Consider the following 16,637-nt stretch of genomic DNA (forward strand, 5'->3'; position numbering starts at 1 on the left):
GTTTCAGGCGTAAGCTTTAGGTCTTTGATCCATTTTGAGTTTATTTTAGTAAACGGTGAAAAAGAATGGTTGATTTTCATTCTTTTACATGTGGCTGTCCAGTTTTCCCAGCACCGTTTGTTGAAGAGACTTTCTTTCCTCCATTGTAGGCCCTCAGCTCCTTTGTCGAAGATTAGCTGTCCATAGATTTGTGGTTTTATTTCTGGGCTTTCAATTCTGTTCCATTGATCTGTGCATCTGTTTTTGTAGCAGTACCATGGTGTTTTGATTACTGTGGCTTTGTAGTATGTTTTGAAGTCAGGGATTGTGATCCCTCCAGCTTTGTTCTTCTTTCTCAGGATTGCTTTAGCAATTCGGGGTCTTTTGTTGCCCCATATGAATTTTTGGATTCTTTGTTCGATTTCTGTAAAGAATGACATTGGAATTCTGATTGGGATAGTGTTGAATCTGTAGATTGCTTTAGGTAGTATGGACATTTTAACTATGTTTATTCTTCCAATCCATGTGCATGGAATGTCTTTCCATCTCTTTATGGCGTCATCGATTTCTTTCAAGAAGGTCTTGTAGTTTTCATTGTATAGATCTTTCACTTCCTTGGTTAAATTTATCCCAAGGTATTTTATTCTTTTTGTTGCGATCGTGAATGGGATTGAGTTCTTGAGATCTTTTTCTGTTAGTTCATTGTTAGCATATAGAAATGCTACTGATTTATGTATGTTGATTTTATACCCTGCAACTTTGCTGTAGTTGTTGATTGCTTCTAATAGTTTTTCTATGGATTCTTTGGGGTTTTCTATATATAAGATCATGTCGTCTGCAAACAGCGAGAGTTTTACTTCTTCGTTGCCTATTTGGATTCCTTTTATTTCTTTTTCCTGCCGACTAGCTCTGGCCAACACCTCCAGTACTATGTTGAATAGGAGTGGTGAAAGTGGGCACCCTTGTCTTGTTCCTGTTCTGAGAGGGATGGGTTTCAGTTTTTGTCCATTGAGTATGATGTTGGCTGTGGGTTTGTCATATATGGCCTTTATTATGTTGAGGTACTTTCCTTCTATACCCATTTTATTGAGGGTTTTTATCATAAATGGATCTTGGATCTTGTCGAATGCTTTCTCTGCATCTATTGAGATGATCATGTAGTTTTTGTTTCTCATATTGTTAATGTAGTGAATCACGTTGATTGACCTGCGGATGTTGAACCATCCCTGTGTCCCTGGTATAAATCCGACTTGATCATGGTGTATAATCTTTTTGATGTATTGCTGTATTTGGTTTGCCAAAATTTTGTTGAGGATTTTTGGATCTATGTTCATCAGTGATTTCGGCCTGTAGTTTTCCTTCTTTGTGTTGTCCTTGTCAGGTTTGGGGCTCAGGGTGATGTTGGCTTCATAGAATGTATTAGGGAGTGCTCCATCTTCCTCTGTTTTCTGGAACAGTTTGAGAAGGATAGGTATTGAATGTTTGGCAGAATTCTCCAGTGAAGCCGTCTGGTCCTGGACTCTTATTTTTGGGGAGGTTTTTGATTACTGTTTCTGTTTCTTTACTTGTGATTGGTCTGTTCAGATTCTCTATTTCTTCCTGATTCAGTTTGGGTAGGTTGTATGAGTCTAGGAATTTATCCATTTCTTGTAGGTTGTGCAATTTGTTGGCATATAGTTTTTCATAGTATTCTCTTATGATCCTTTGTATTTCTTTGGTATCTGTTGTGATTTCTCCTCTCTCGTTTCTAATTTTATTTATTTGAGACTTCTCTCTTCTTTTTTTAGTGAGTCTGGCTAAGGGTTTGTCGATTTTGTTAATCTTTTTGAAGAACCGACTCTTTGTTTCATTGATCCTTTCTAGTGTCTTTTTTGTTTCAATGTCATTTATTTCTGCTGTAATTCTTATTATTTCCCTCCTTCTACTGACTTTGGGCTTTGTTTGTTCTTGTTTTTCTAATTCCGTTAGGTGTCCTTTGACGTTGTTTATGTAAGATTTTTCTTGCTTATTGAGGTGAGCCTGTATTGCAATGAATATTCCTCTTAGGACTGCCTTTGCTGTGTCCCAAATAATTTGGTACGGTGTGTTTTCATTTTCATTTGTCTCCTGGTAATATTTGATTTCTTCTTTAATTTCTTCAATAATCCATTGTTTGTTCAGTAGCATGTTGTTTAGTCTCCACATTTTTGGCCCTTTCCCAGGTTTATTCTTGTAGTTGATTTCTAGTTTCATAGCATTGTAATCAGAAAAGATGCTTGATATTATTTCAACCCTCTTGAACTTATTGATGCTTGCTTTGTTTCCCAAGATATGGTCTACCCTTGAGAATGTTCCATGCGTGCTTGAGAAGAATGTGTAACCTGCTGTTTTTGCATGAAGTGTCCTATATATATCTATTAGGTCCATCTGATCTAATTTTTCATTTAAGTGTATAATTTCCTTGTTGATTTTCTGTCTGGATGATCTGTCCATTGGTGTTAATGGGGTGTTGCGGTCCCCTACTATTATTGTATTACTGTTGATGTCTCCTTTTAGTTTTGTTAAGAGTTTCTTCACGAATTTTGGTGCTCCTATGTTAGGTGTGTATATATTTATGAGTGTTATGTCATCTTGGTGGAGCGTCCCTTTTATCATTATATACTGCCCCTCTTTGTCTTTCGTTACCTGTTTTGCTTTGAACTCTACTTTGTATGATGTAAGTATGGCAACACCTGCCTTCTCTTGTTCATTATTAGCTTGGAGTATTGTCTTCCATTGCTTCACTTTGAGTCTGTGTTTGTCTTTGGGGCTGAGGTGTGTTTCCTGGAGGCAGCATATTGTTGGATCTTGTTGTTTGATCCATCCTGCCACTCTGTGCCTTTTGATTGGAGGATTCAATCCATTCACGTTTAGTGTGATTATTGAAACGTCGGGGCCTACTGTTGCCATTTTATCACTGGTTTTCCGGTTCTTTTGCATTTTGTCCTGGTGGAGAGCTGTTACTTTGTGTTATTGTCCTTCTGCTTATTTCCTTTGTTCTGGATTTTTTAACCCCTTTCCTTTTTTTGATTTTTCAGGAATGAGGTTCTTCCTGGGCACTTCTTGAAGAGGAGGTTTTGTGGTGATGAACTCCCTTAACTTTTGTTTATCTGGGAAAGTTTTTATTTCTCCTTCATATTTGAAGGATATTTTCGCTGGGTAGAGTATTCATGGCTGCAGGTTTTTGTCCTTCAGAGTTTTGAGTATTTCATTCCAATCTCTTCTAGCCTGTAAGGTCTCTCCTGAGAAATCTGCTGATAGCCTTATGGGGTTTCCTTTGTAAGTTATTTTCTTCTGCATGGCTGCCCTTAGTATTTTCTCTTTGTCGTTGGCTTTTGGTAGTTTCACTACTATATGTCTTGGGGTTGGTCTTCTTGCATTAATAAAGTTTGGAGATCTATTGGCTTCTGTGACATGAAGTTCCGTCTCTCTTCCCAAGTTTGTAAAGTTCTCAGCTATTATTTCTTGTAACAGGCCTTCTGCCCTCTTCTCCTTCTCTTCTCCCTCTGGTATACCTATAATCCTTATGTTGTATCTCCTAATTGAGTTGGATAATTCTCGGAGAGTTTCTCCATTTATTTTTAGTCTTAATTCTCTCTCCTCCTCTGCCTGCAGCATTTCTATATTCCTATCCTCCAAATTGCTAATTCTGTCCTCCATATTATCGACCCTACTGTTCAGAGAGTCCAGATTTTTCTTAATCTCCTCCATTGTGTTCTTCATCTCCAGTATTTCTAATTGGTTCTTCTTTATGGTGTTAAGCTTTTTTGTGACATAGCTCCTGAACTCATTGAGTTGTCTATCTGAATTCTCTTTTAGGTCTTGAGTTTTTTCATAATGGCAGTTTTGAAATCATCGTCATTCAGGTTGTTGATTTCATTGTCTTTGGGATTGTTTTCTGGATGCTTATCATTTTCCTTCTGTTCTGGAGATTTAATATATTTTTTCATACTGCTTGATGGCGTGGGTTTGTGCCTCCGCATAGAGATAACGTTTAGTCGCTGCTTCCACTTCTTGCGACTGGTGTGTGTGTGGGGGCAGCTGTTTAGACTGCCCCAACCAGGAACCCTGTCAGCTGTTACTGACTGGGTCTGGACCCCTCCTCGTAGCCACAGTGGTCCTGTGGGGTCCCTCGTCGGTTGTGAGGGCTGTCGCAAGGGGACCTCAGGCTGCTGGTGCCTACTGTTGCAGCCCACCTAGACGCGCTCCCTCCTTGTGGTCTGCAGCTGTGTTGTGGGCTTTCCCATCAGCCAGGAGCAGGATCACCTATAATCTCCGCTTTGTCCCTAACAGAGCCCACCAGATCACTCTTGTCCACTATAGGTCCCAGCAGAGCTATGGGTATCTTGTGCAGTGTGTCATTAGCTCACTTAGCTGTGCTGCTTTTGCCCCAGGGCCTTCCCATCTTGCGATTGCCAGTCGGATCCTCTCCACTAGTGCTGTGCAGAGGCTTTTGCTGAGGCTGCTGTAGGAACCTGGAGTTCCCCCCTGGGCTACGTAGTCATTTCACTGGAGCTCTACTCTGCCCCACTTTACTCTCACGGGATCTCTGGGAGCCCCTTGCCTCGTCTGGGACTTGGCCAGAGTCCGTAGGCCTGGCGGTGGCTTGTAAGTTGCTGCCTTGTGGGGAATTCTTTTCCCGCTTTTAAAGCTTAGTTGTTTATTTTATTAGTTTTATTTGTTATAGTATATGTAATATTTCTGTGTTGCATAGGGAAGCTTCTCATGTCTCTGTTCAGAATTGAGGGGTTGACATTTGAACCAAGGCTTTGTAAGACAGGCAATGGTGAGGGCATTCCAAGATAATGAAACAGTGTGAGCAAAGATATGGAGTGAATAGTTATGAGGCTTTCATAGGGAATAACTGAAAACCTCATGGTTGACTTGGGCCTAAGTTCGGGGTATGTGGAGATGATTAATGGGCAGTATGATTGGAAAGGTGGGTTGGAAGCAAGTTAGTACTTGAGTTAGAAGGAATTTGGACTTTATTCTACATACAGCAGGGAGCCAGTGAATGTATTTGTATGAGAGTGATGCAAAGCTTTGCCCTAGGAAGATTAATTTGGTAACCATCAATAGGTTAGAATGGAAAGAGCATACCTTAAATATGGAAACTAGTTAGGACTATTAACTAGTCCATCAAAGAGGTAATAGAAGCTGAAATTAGGTAACAGTAGTGGCCATGAAGATTATATGAAAGGCAAATAGATGTTTGTAGAGAGATACTGTGATGTAGCTTTCTCATTGGTATGCAGGAGAAAGAAGATTCCAAGATGACGCTGAGGAGTTACGTTGAAACTATTGAGAGAAATTAAGAGATGTAGACAAAGGGGTAGGATTGTAAAGGAAGATGAATTCAGTTATGAAAATACCAATTTGTAGTGCCAGTGGGACACCCAAGTGCAAAGGGCTCCCAAGCAGATAAAAATGCTGGGCTATAACTAAGAAAGAAAGGCAAAAGATAGAACTATATGGTTTAGTGGAACAGAGGTGCTAAATGAAGCCATCTGTTGCAGAGATAGAGTCAAGACTAGGAGAGGAGGAGGTGAGCCAAGAAGAAAACTAGTAGTAATTAGGAAACAGGTGGAAGAAGAGAAATTTGGGGAATCATGTATCAAAGCAGTAGGAGTGTGGCCCAAATTATAGGCATTGTTATGGAAGCCAGAGGCTGTCTCCAGATTTAGAGAGGTCAGGAAGATGTTGAGGAGGACAAGGACAGAGAAATGGCCATTTAAGGGTGATAGGAATCAAAATACAAGATATGAGGAAAAAGAGGAAGGAAAATCAGTGAGAGTGGAAAAATGTAGCAATTCAACTTTTGAAATAAAACTAGGATGTGCATAGTTTTTGTGCAGTATAGATCTATACATGTGTGTATTTATAATGTATTATATATATGTACATATGTGTATAAATTTTTCCTGTTTGTTTATAATATATAGGTATTGGCATCCTTGGAATACTCTATTACCCTATGATCAAAGACTAACAAGCAGGACTACTCCTTATCTTTTATCTCATTTTAAAAAACCAAAACAAAACCTTAACTTAGATCTTCATAATTGGGATAGTGTGAGAGGGGGGAGAGAGAGGGCAGCATTATTATTGTTGGAATAGATGTGGGAATAGACAGGAAGGTCACAGAGCTGGGAAAGGAGAGGTACATACTAATTAGCAGAAGGTAAAGCACTTTGGAAATTTGAGCTATGAAAGGCATATCCCTTGTGAAAGCATACTTTGTATTAATAGTATCAAAGAGAATATGTAGGGTGGACAGGACACTGCACTTTATCGAATGTCTGTTTTGTGCCACACACTTCACATACTTTTTCTCGTTTAATCCTCTAAAAAATACTATGAGATAGTGTTGTCTCCCTTTTACAGATAAGGAAACTGAGGCTTGAAAAATAAAAGCAGTTTCCAAATCATAATGTTAGTAACTGTCCAAGGAGGGATGTATCTGTTTGGTTTTTTTTTAAATTTCTTTTTAAAGATTGGCACCTGAGCTAACAACTGTTACCAATCTTTTTTTCTGCTGTTTCCCCCAAAGCCCCCCAGTACATCGTTGCATATTTTAGTTGTGGGTCCTTCTAGTTGTGGCATGTGGGACGCTGCCCCAGCATGGCCTGATAAGCGGTGCCATGTCCGCACCCAGGATCCAAACCAGCGAAACCTTGGGCCATGGAAGCAGAGCACGCGAACTTAACCACTCAGCCACGGGGCTAGCCCCAAAATGTATCTGTTTTTAAAATCTTTGTCCTTTCCATTAAATCATGAAGTCTGTATATATTTACGTGGTACAGGGAACAAAAGGGAAATGGTACAGGGGAGAAGACTGAGGTTGTTTATACTTAATTTAGAGAGTCCACAGTCAGCAGAAAATCACACCAAGGGGTTGAGTTTTCCTTCTGCAAACGGAGGAGGGTGCTTAATAACTGCCTTGGATGGAGAGAGGAATTGACTTTGTTTCTCTATCTAGGCTGTTACCTTAATCTTAGCCACAGAGAGCTCAGTATGTTTCATTTTGATAAAGAAATAGAAACTTGCAGCATTATCATGGGGAAAAATTCCAGATTATCAGGGCTGTGGCTGAGGTCTCATTGACCGCTTAACTGATTGCATCTCCTACTTTGTTTTTTGCTACTTCGGTGGATCAGCTTTTTGACTACTGATCAGTACTTAGTCTTGCTATTTAGATGTGTAATCTTCAAAGGGTTCTTTTCAAATAAATCTGATTTTACTAACTTTTCCCATCTTAAATTAACGTGTTGACCCTACATGGAAACCAGGGAGTCCTCTAAAACGGAAAGAACAGTATGAATGTATCGTATTTTAGTATTAAATACACTTTAAGATGAATTACTATAATTAACATGAATATTGCAAATGGAATCAAAGTAACTATAGTAATATTTGGTGAAACCAAGGCTAACTAAGAATGGTTCAAACAGTGTTTCCATGCAGATTGTTGACTGGATTAATGACAGCTATAGCTGTGACTATGCATTACCTTTTTTTCTCCCCCCCTGAGGAAGATTTGCCCTGAGCTAACATCTATTGTCAATTTTCCTCTATTTTCTGTGTGAGCCGCCACCACAGCATGGCCACCGACAGATGAGTGGTGCAACTTGGCACCCAGGAACCAAACCTGGGCTGCCAAAGCAGAAGGTGCTGAACTTAACCAGTAGGTCACTGAGGCTGGCCCTACTTTTTTTTTTAAATGAAATATTTCCTACATAGAAAATATATAGAGAATATATATTTTACAAAGAATAATAATAAGACAATTGCTGAATTGTTTCCATTCTCATTGCTTTTCCTTCCTCTATTCCTTCAAGTCCTGTATTTCGAATTCCACTCATTAACTTAGGCGAACGGAGCACAACCAATGCTGTGAAGCCCCCTGCGTACATTCCTCTTCCCCTCACTGTGGTCCCATCTCACATCAGAGATTCAGTCACCCGAAAATGGTGATTAGCATTCCCTTGCTTTTCTTTACAGTTTGGTCATATTATATATTCCATGTTTAGTTTTGCATATTTAGAACTTTATATAAATGGACTGTGCTCTACATATGTTCTATAACTAGTTTTTTGTTGTTATTTTTTACTCAGTATTGTTTATGAGATTCAGCAATGTTGATGCGTGCATGTAGCTGTAGCTCCTTTGTTTTCACCACTGTATAATATTGTGCTGTATAAGTGATAACAGTTTATTTGTCCATTCTCTTGTCAGTGGAAATTTGGGTTGTTTCTCTTGTTCTTTTGCTATAAGAAATACTACTGCTATAAATACCATAAATAGCCCCTTGGAGCCCTTAGATGGAGAAGTCTGATAGGTTTCCTGTCGCCGACTCTGCGATTGTCATCTCCGTAAAATTACAAGAAGGGGTCAGGCACAAGAAGCAGGTTCTGACTCCTTTCCAAGTGGCTTATACCTCCCTTGGAAATCTAGGGGAAGAGCGTGTATGAGGTCTTGGCAGGGGATAGCAGCATTTACCACACCTGAACACCTCAAAATATCTTAGCTTCTGTATTGGTCAAGGTTGTCCAGAGAAACAGAACCAGTAGGAAAGGTACACAGAGAGACAGATAGATGGATAGGGAGAAAGAGATTTATTATAAGGTATTGGCTCATGCGATTATGGAGGCTGAGAATTCCCGCAGTCTGCCGTCTGCAAGCTGGAGACCCCGGAAAGCCGGTGGTGTAGTTTGAAGGCTTGAGGGAGAACCAGTGGTGTAGATGACAGTCCAAGTCTAGACGCCAGTCTGGAGTACCAAGGGCAGGAGAAGATTGATGTTCCAGCTCAGTCAGGCAAAGTGAATTCAAACTTCCTCCACCTTTCTGTTATTCTCAGGCCCTCAGCAGATTGGATAATACCCACCCACACTGGGGAGGGCCACCCGTTTTACTCAGCTCATCAATTCAAATGCTTCTCTCTCCCAGAGACACCATATATCCAGCTGCCACTCTGCATGCCCACTCATATGTCTCTTCTATAATCACTTCAGATTCAAGTCCAAAATTAAACTCATCATCTTTCCCTTCTCTTCTGCCCCACCCCAGTTTGCTCCTCCTCCAGTTTTCCATTATCTCTGTGAGGGCATCTTCCCTGTTCCACATGACTAGATAGCTAGAAGTTGACCTCAACACTACTTTCTTCTTCCCTTCCCATCCCCATATCCACTCACTCAGTTGGTCCTTAAATATCTCTTCAACCTATACTTTTCTTTATTTCCATTGCCCCCACCCTAATCCAGGCACCATTGTCTTAAGCCTGAAATAGAGAAACATTCTCATGAGGAGTCTCTCTATAATCAACTCCTGCTTTTCTCCAATCCATTGTGCAGCCAAAGTGGCCTATTTAAATTATCATGTTCCTAACAATAACTTTTCAGTGGCTTCCCATTGCCCTTTGAATAAAATTCACAGTTCTTAACATTTCCTTATAAGATATAAGTATCTTTTGGATACTTCCTGCCTACATCTCTAGTGTCATTCTGAGCTGGACCACCTTTCCCCTACATTCTCAATATGCGCTGTGGCTCCTTGCCGCTTCACATATGCTCTTATGTCTGCTGGGTCACTGCTCTGCTTCCCTTGCCTTGCTGACTAACTCTTTCTCATCCTTTGGGTCTAAGCTTAACTGTCATTTCCATAGGCAGCCCTTTCTTGAACTTGTTCCTGTTGGCTTCCCTTTTTATCCACACTGATAGAGCCCTGATTTTCTCATTCATAATATTCATTATTTAACATCTTTTTTCTCTGCTGAATTATAAGGTCCATGAGAACATGGAGTCTTTGTTCTCTGTTTCATTTATGCTTCAATACCTGGCACATAGTAGGCACTCAGTAATATTTTAAAAAATTTTTTGAGGAGTAAATGAGTTGCATACATATGAACTTCTGCATTTTGCCTGTCCCACCCTTGTGGAAAAATCACTCATCCTGCCTTTATAAAGATTTGATGAAACTTCTGGCATACATCTGTTATTAGCATGGAATTCATAGTAAAAAATGTGCTGGACAGACCAGAATAAGCACTAGACCTTTTAGGAACTTTATTTAAGAAATTCAGAAACTAGGATATTTATTTTTATAACATCTACTGTATTTCCACCACAGAAGTGACACTTGTCCCTTGCTGTGATATACAAAAAAAAATATGATTTTCTATTTTTATATTACTCTGATATGACTTGTTATTTTTGATTTTTCGTGAAACTGTGCCTTCTCCTCTCTCCCTGGTTATTATCTTGAATAAATTCATAGGAATAAGTATCATAATGTTTTAAGAATTGATAAGTAAAAACATTATTTATACCATTTTCCTGCTTAATCTCTTCCTAAGCATATAAGAACGATACTGAAATTAGTCAAACGTAATAATTGTTGCTGAGATAAACATTGTCTAATCTTGAGAAGTGCATTTAAGATTTATAAAAAATCATTTGATCTGTTTATTATCTGTTGTCATGGCTGCATTCAAATTTCTCTCATAGCACCTGATTCCTGAGATATTCCTTATTTGTCTGTATCATATAGATGGAATCTATCCTTAGAGGTCTGTCAGTTGAGATAGCCAGAACTCCAATAATTGTTCACAGAAAATGTGACACTCGAGTAGCTCTGTCTTCTCTGTGTTCAGTAGTTCACAGTCAGATCAAAGAAGTGTTCTTTTCCCTGTGTAGTTACACTAACTTTCAGTAATAGCTACCCTGTCCTGAAATGCCTATGTATTCTTCCATAGCAATAAATTTGCATAGTTAAGTTGTAATTCAGAAAGGCTTATCTGAGCAGTCTGTATTCAGCTTTACACTTGGGTACCATGTGGCTTTTAATTTCCAAACCTGAGCTTTGGTGTTTGGATGGTCTAAACGTTTGGAATAATTGCTCACTCAATTCCCAAGGTGTTAGTATAAATCTGAAATCAGCTTTAATATTCAAATTGTGTTCTCACTTGCTGGCCAGATAATAAAGTGAAGAGTAACATCATGACTATGTGGAGGTTTGTTATATTTTTGTTTGGAGTTCATGAAGCCATACGTTTTTATAACCAAACTGCCCTCCAAATTATGGACAGTAGTTCTGACTTGTAGTGCTTTCACCATTTATCTTAAAATATTTGATCATCGCTTCCCCTCTGTAGACAATTTTTCTATTATTCTGTCACCGTGATTAGAGTAGGACACCTAAGCACCAACCTCAGTTTTCAGAATGTTTCTGCTTTTTAGTGATAATTGTCTGAGCACACTATTGCTCTGATTGTTTTTAAATCTCATTGAGACAGACTTCAGGTTGTTAATGTAAATCTTTTATAGCTTTGGCTGAATTTCTTACAAGAGCTTTTGGTCTTGACAGCTGAGATCAGCTGGCTGATCTCTCTTTAATGACACTTAGATTTGAATTTTGTAGGCTAGGAGGCAGAACTACTTGGAACTGGTCTGTTTAATGCATGATGGCTTTAAAAGCAGACTTTAAAAATGGGCCACCTTGTAAAAAGAAAGGCTTAGTCTCTAGAGTTCATTCTCTTTCTTAGTTTGAACCAGTCCAGGTTTAAAACTGGAGTAAAAAACCTGGACTGATTTTTTTTTTTTTTTTAACTCTCCATAGGGCCTGGTAATTTGAGGTGAAGGAAATTAATATGAACTTCACATTTTCCTTACATCTTAAACTCTGAGATTCTTTGATTCTCTGGAACCAAAAATGTTTCCCAGTTATCATGAAGAGGTTATGACTGGAGGGGAAGAGCGCTGCTGCCTCCTGGTCTTGAGTGACAACCCCTGGCCTCTGCCCCTCGCTGAGAACGCAAAGCATTGTGGAATAGCACTAAAGAGAGCTGAGTCTAAGACTCCGGCCAGATGGTCAATATAGGGCTTTTAACGGAAGGGAAATAGTAAAAGAGTAATCTCAGAGGAACTCTCTTATGTTAAAGAACTGAGAAAATGAAGCCTTTCTGAAGCTAAGTGTAAATTATACCACCTTCTTTGGGAGCAAAAGCTGCTAAATGTAACAGAAGAAAATGACAGTGTAGGAAATCAAAGTTCAGGAACAAACTTTCAAGTGTGGTTTTCTAATGCTTCACCCTCTCTTACTCCACTCTCAGGATCCATTGCCTCCTTTCCCTCCTCCTTCTCCAAAGTCTTTTTGAAAGAGATTTTGATTGGTAATGACAAAGGAAGGCAATTTTAGACAGAGTTTAAGTTAGGGTGTAAGATGCCCTTTGTACAGGAATTATCTTAGACACGCTTTTGAAAACATACTTTTTTTTTAGCTTTATTAAGAAAATAATCAAAGGTATGATTTTTAAATCTTAGAGTTTAGTCTGCTTTCAGTAAAAATAAGGTATAGTTACCAAAATAAGCAAACCTCTTTTTTTCTTTCCTGGTTTCTGCTTATAAGATTTACAGGTATTTAAAATAAACCCATGAAAAACAGAAATACTGTCCTGGGATTGGCTAAATACAGCAATTACCTCCAGGCTCCAAAATCCAACTGAGCTTGACTTTTGGAAGTAAATTTGGCTAAGACTTCTTCCTCATTCTGTTGTATAAAGGTGTGCATGAAATGATACTGACCTCTGCCAGAAACCCCAGGAATCCTATTCAGTAATGTACTTGTAACGGTCATGAAAGAATTAAAACAACACAGATGTGGATTAATGTGAAAAAGTAGGCAAAACACTAAATTCTCATTGTGTGGTTTCAGTGTGGCAGATCCTTTAAAATACTTTGGTGTACCACAATAATTAAAGAGTTTAAGAACGTTACGTTAAGATACCTAGAAAATAAAAGCCCACAGTTAAATAACAAAATGAACTATGTTTTATTTTTTTAAAATTGGAATTAATGTAGGTTGCCATGGTGAAGGTAGGTTGAAATATTTAACAGTAACTGTTTTGTGCAGCCCTAGAGATCAAAAACAGCAATGTAAATAAGCAGGACTCCTTAAAGCAGCATACTCACAGACGTGTTTAATGTAAATGATTGCTTGAAGGGAAATGCATTTTCTTCCATGCTATGCAAAGAAATGTTAATTGACTTGATTTTGGCAGTGAGAATCTACAACTTAGCATTAATAACTCAAATTTAAAAATATTTGCTCATTGCTCTGGATTATAACTGTGTTCAAGAAATACTATTTTCAAACACTAATTAATCATTTTAAATAAACTTTTTTTTTACACATTTATGGCATCAATGAGTATGACTGTTTATTACATTTTACCTATAAAAAGTTGAACTGTTTTATATACTCTTTATGGAAACAGTGCGCAGTCATAAATTAAAAGATGCAACTGTTTTAGATATTTTACTGGTGGTCCTCTGTTTTCCTGCCAGCAGTGCAGCTGTTTCAGGTTTCTCAGGATAACATATAAAAATCTATATGTACATTGCAAGTTTATGCTTGAATTGCCAAGCCAGGGATGGTATGACTCAACTTTCCCAGAAGCAAGCAGTACGAAAATGTGATGGATCAAAACAGCTAGTTGCACAGTGGTTTGTATTACAGCTATGAAAACCAATTCTCATTTATGATAGTTGGCTTCTTAAGGTTGACAGACATTCTCTTGTGGTACTAGAATTTTGCCATGAGTGAAGAGCCATTGGAGCTAAGACTATGCTTTTCTTTTGAGGGTCTGAGAAAAGGAAAAAGGGTGATAGAACATTATCTAGCGTATAGATAAAAATTAGCTAGAAACTTGTCTCAGGAGTGGAACATTTCATTTCTAAGATATCTGGTAAAAATATTACTTATTATTTGTGTGATAGTTATTGAGTTCTCTGTGAAAGGGAACTGGTTTTATGCTGTTCCCAGTTGATTTTTAGCCTTTCCGAGGTGATTTATCACTTACCTCATTTATCGTGCATCAGAGTCTTACCAGTGGACATTTTATCATGTCCTGGGAGGTAATAAGCAGGTACCTGTATGGTCATGAGGTAGGTTTGGTGAATCCCTTCTTAATTCCTGTAGGACCTAAGGTTCTATCAGGCGTTTGACAATGACTAATAACAGTAGTCTCCGAAGTCAGATAGAACCCACCAAGGTATGTAAGATGGGATGTAGGGAGAAAATATGAGAACTTTTGTTTAAATATTTTTATCTCATTCTTTAAATATGTCTATCGATATATATTTTATAATATGCTTACTATATTAGTATATTACATAAAATTATATATTATAAAGCAGTATATAATACAGTAATACTATATGTATAAAACCTTTAAATAAGTATACAAATTTTGGAGATGCATGCTCAAATATTTTTTACTGCTATAAATAGACTATGAAAAAAGTTTGGAGATCCTTGCTCAATAAATATTAATTTCCTTTCTCCTTCTACTTTCCCCTTTCACCTTTGGCAGAGAAGCAAAGAGTTGAGTTAACACCTTGATTTGTGGCAAGGTGAATAAATTATAGTCAATTCCAGGAGCTTACGCTGTGTCTTACTGTGACCGTTTTTTTCTATTTGGCCTCTTATATTGCCATATATTTTTTAATCACACAAGCTTATTAAACATGGATACAAATGAAAAACAGACTTGTTATTATGTTAGAAATAATAAGTTGCTCATGCATCAAGACTTTGACACACAGGAAGTTTGAATGAATGAGTAGAAAAGTTTCCAGGTTATTAAAATGTTCTGGTCCCTGATTTATTCATTTGCCATACCCATAATTCTAAGGCGGGTGAAGCTCCTTTGCTTCCTGAGGCCTGAAGGAACAATGCGGTTTCTTAAAGTAGGCATTAAAGCAAAGCTGGGTATTTGTTTTCCAGTAGTGCTGGTAGTCATGTTAACAAGTTGCCCCCTCTTAGGATTTTCTCATTTTTTAGGCCTGTTTGTCTATCTTTGTCAAAGTAGAAAGTTTTAATTGCTAAATGATAGGTGTTGATTGAAGGAAAATAGTGTCTGTCATGCTGTCTTTTGAGATCAGTTTGAAAGACTCTTCTGTATCTATTAATTGGAACATTCATTTGAACTCAGGCCCAGTCTCAGAGATTTCTTGGACATGTAGTTTTCTAAGGTTTCCTTTCCTATAAGGAAGGAGACAATACATTTTTGTAATAGTGAAGTAATTGTGAAGTAACTAGTATGTTCTCTCGCTTTCTCCATTTGTTTAGGTATTTGTTTCAAAACATATTGATGTAAAATATTCAATATTTATATAAAATATTAGTCATACAGTAGTCTTATGATATTGTGTATTTATTTATCAAGAGTATGCCAGGGGCTGGCCCGCAGAGGTTAAGTGCGCATGTTCTGCTTCGGTGGCCCAGGGTTCGCTGGTTCGGATCCCGGGTGCAGACATGGCACCACTTGTTAAGCCATGCTGTGGTTGGCATCCCACATATGAAATAGAGGAAGATGGGCACGGATGTTAGCTCAGGGCCAGCCTTCCTCAGCAAAAAGAGGAAGATGGGCAGCAGATGTTAGCTCAGGGCTAATCTTCTTGGGGGGAAAAAAAAAAGTATGCCAGGAAGGAGAGCGGCAGTTGGGTACCCAAACAACAGCCAACAAAACAAATTAGTTCTGAAAATTGGGAAGTGAACATTTTAATAGCAAGTATTATTTTGAAACCTTTTTCAGAGTTGTTTTTAGATCTTAATGTCATTTGCTTTATAATTTAGTACTAGTTTAGGCACCCTGTGTACAGTTGGTATGTTTCCTTTTAAAAGGTAAAAATCCATTTATAAAGTCTGAACATTTCAATGTCGGAAATGTCTGAAAATTTCAATTTCTTTTAAAGAGAATTCCTCTTTAAAATTTGAATGTTTTACTATTGCTTTTTAAAATGTTACCAAGTTATACGTGCTTTCTCTCTCACTGCGCACTTTCTGTTTTGCTTTAGGTACTTAAGCCATGTCAGAGCCGCCTCTCCACAGGACCTTGCTGGAGGCTATACTTCTTCTCTGGCTTGTCACCGAGCACTACAGGATGCATTCAGTGGGCTTTTCTGGCAGCCCAGTTAACCTTTATTTCTCCTGTGTAAGATTTGGACCTTGGAGACGAACCAAGGAGCTAGCAAAGTAAAGCAGACTTGTAAAATGATAGCCAGATGCAGCTGCACAACAACAGTACTATGACTAGCAGCTGTGTTAAAGTATTTATAAAGAGAAAATTTCAGAACTAAGCTGAGTAATATAGTGGATAAATTTTGCGAAAAAGATTTATTTTTTACTTATATTTTTCTGAGAGGGATTGAAGCTGTAAGCCTCATCTGTTAGAAGATATGAATAATTCACCTATGTATGTTTGAGGTTGACAGACTTGTAAAATCTTTTTAAAAATAAAGCTAGACTTTATATTAAGTTTTGTGGTTTTTCTCTTATTACAGTGTTTTACTTGAACACATTTTAAAATGCCATTTTGAATACGACGTTTAGTATTAATATCCAAGTCTATTATTTCTTCTCATAAAATGTTCCTTTTTTTCCCAATATCATCTTAATACTAGTCCAGACAAGTGGATATATTTCCTTCTACCAACAGATTGTGGCAAGTAAAGCCTGACCTGTGGTAGTGTCACTGTCTCAATTTTAAGGACTCAGCGCCTGTTTTGAGCAGTGGAAAGTGAGACAAGCCTTGATCCAGGTGTTACAGTTCCCAGCTGTGAGCTACACTCAGGATAAGCCAG

The 16,637-nt window shown here is 38.2% G+C and overlaps 1 protein-coding gene across 1 annotated transcript in view; it reads left to right on the forward strand.

Annotated features, from left to right (window-relative positions):
• The window catches only part of MNAT1 (MNAT1 component of CDK activating kinase), a 211,786-nt gene extending 195,475 nt beyond the window's left edge, over nt 1-16,311 (forward strand). The window contains exon 8 of the mRNA XM_001497949.7: nt 15,852-16,311. Coding sequence (XP_001497999.1) covers nt 15,852-15,972 — 121 coding nt within the window. The 3' untranslated portion in view covers nt 15,973-16,311. The remainder of the gene's footprint in view (nt 1-15,851) is intronic.
• Nucleotides 16,312-16,637: the final 326 nt, after the last annotated feature.

Source organism: Equus caballus, chromosome 24, assembly GCF_041296265.1.
Source record: "Equus caballus isolate H_3958 breed thoroughbred chromosome 24, TB-T2T, whole genome shotgun sequence".
NCBI lineage: Eukaryota > Metazoa > Chordata > Mammalia > Perissodactyla > Equidae > Equus > Equus caballus.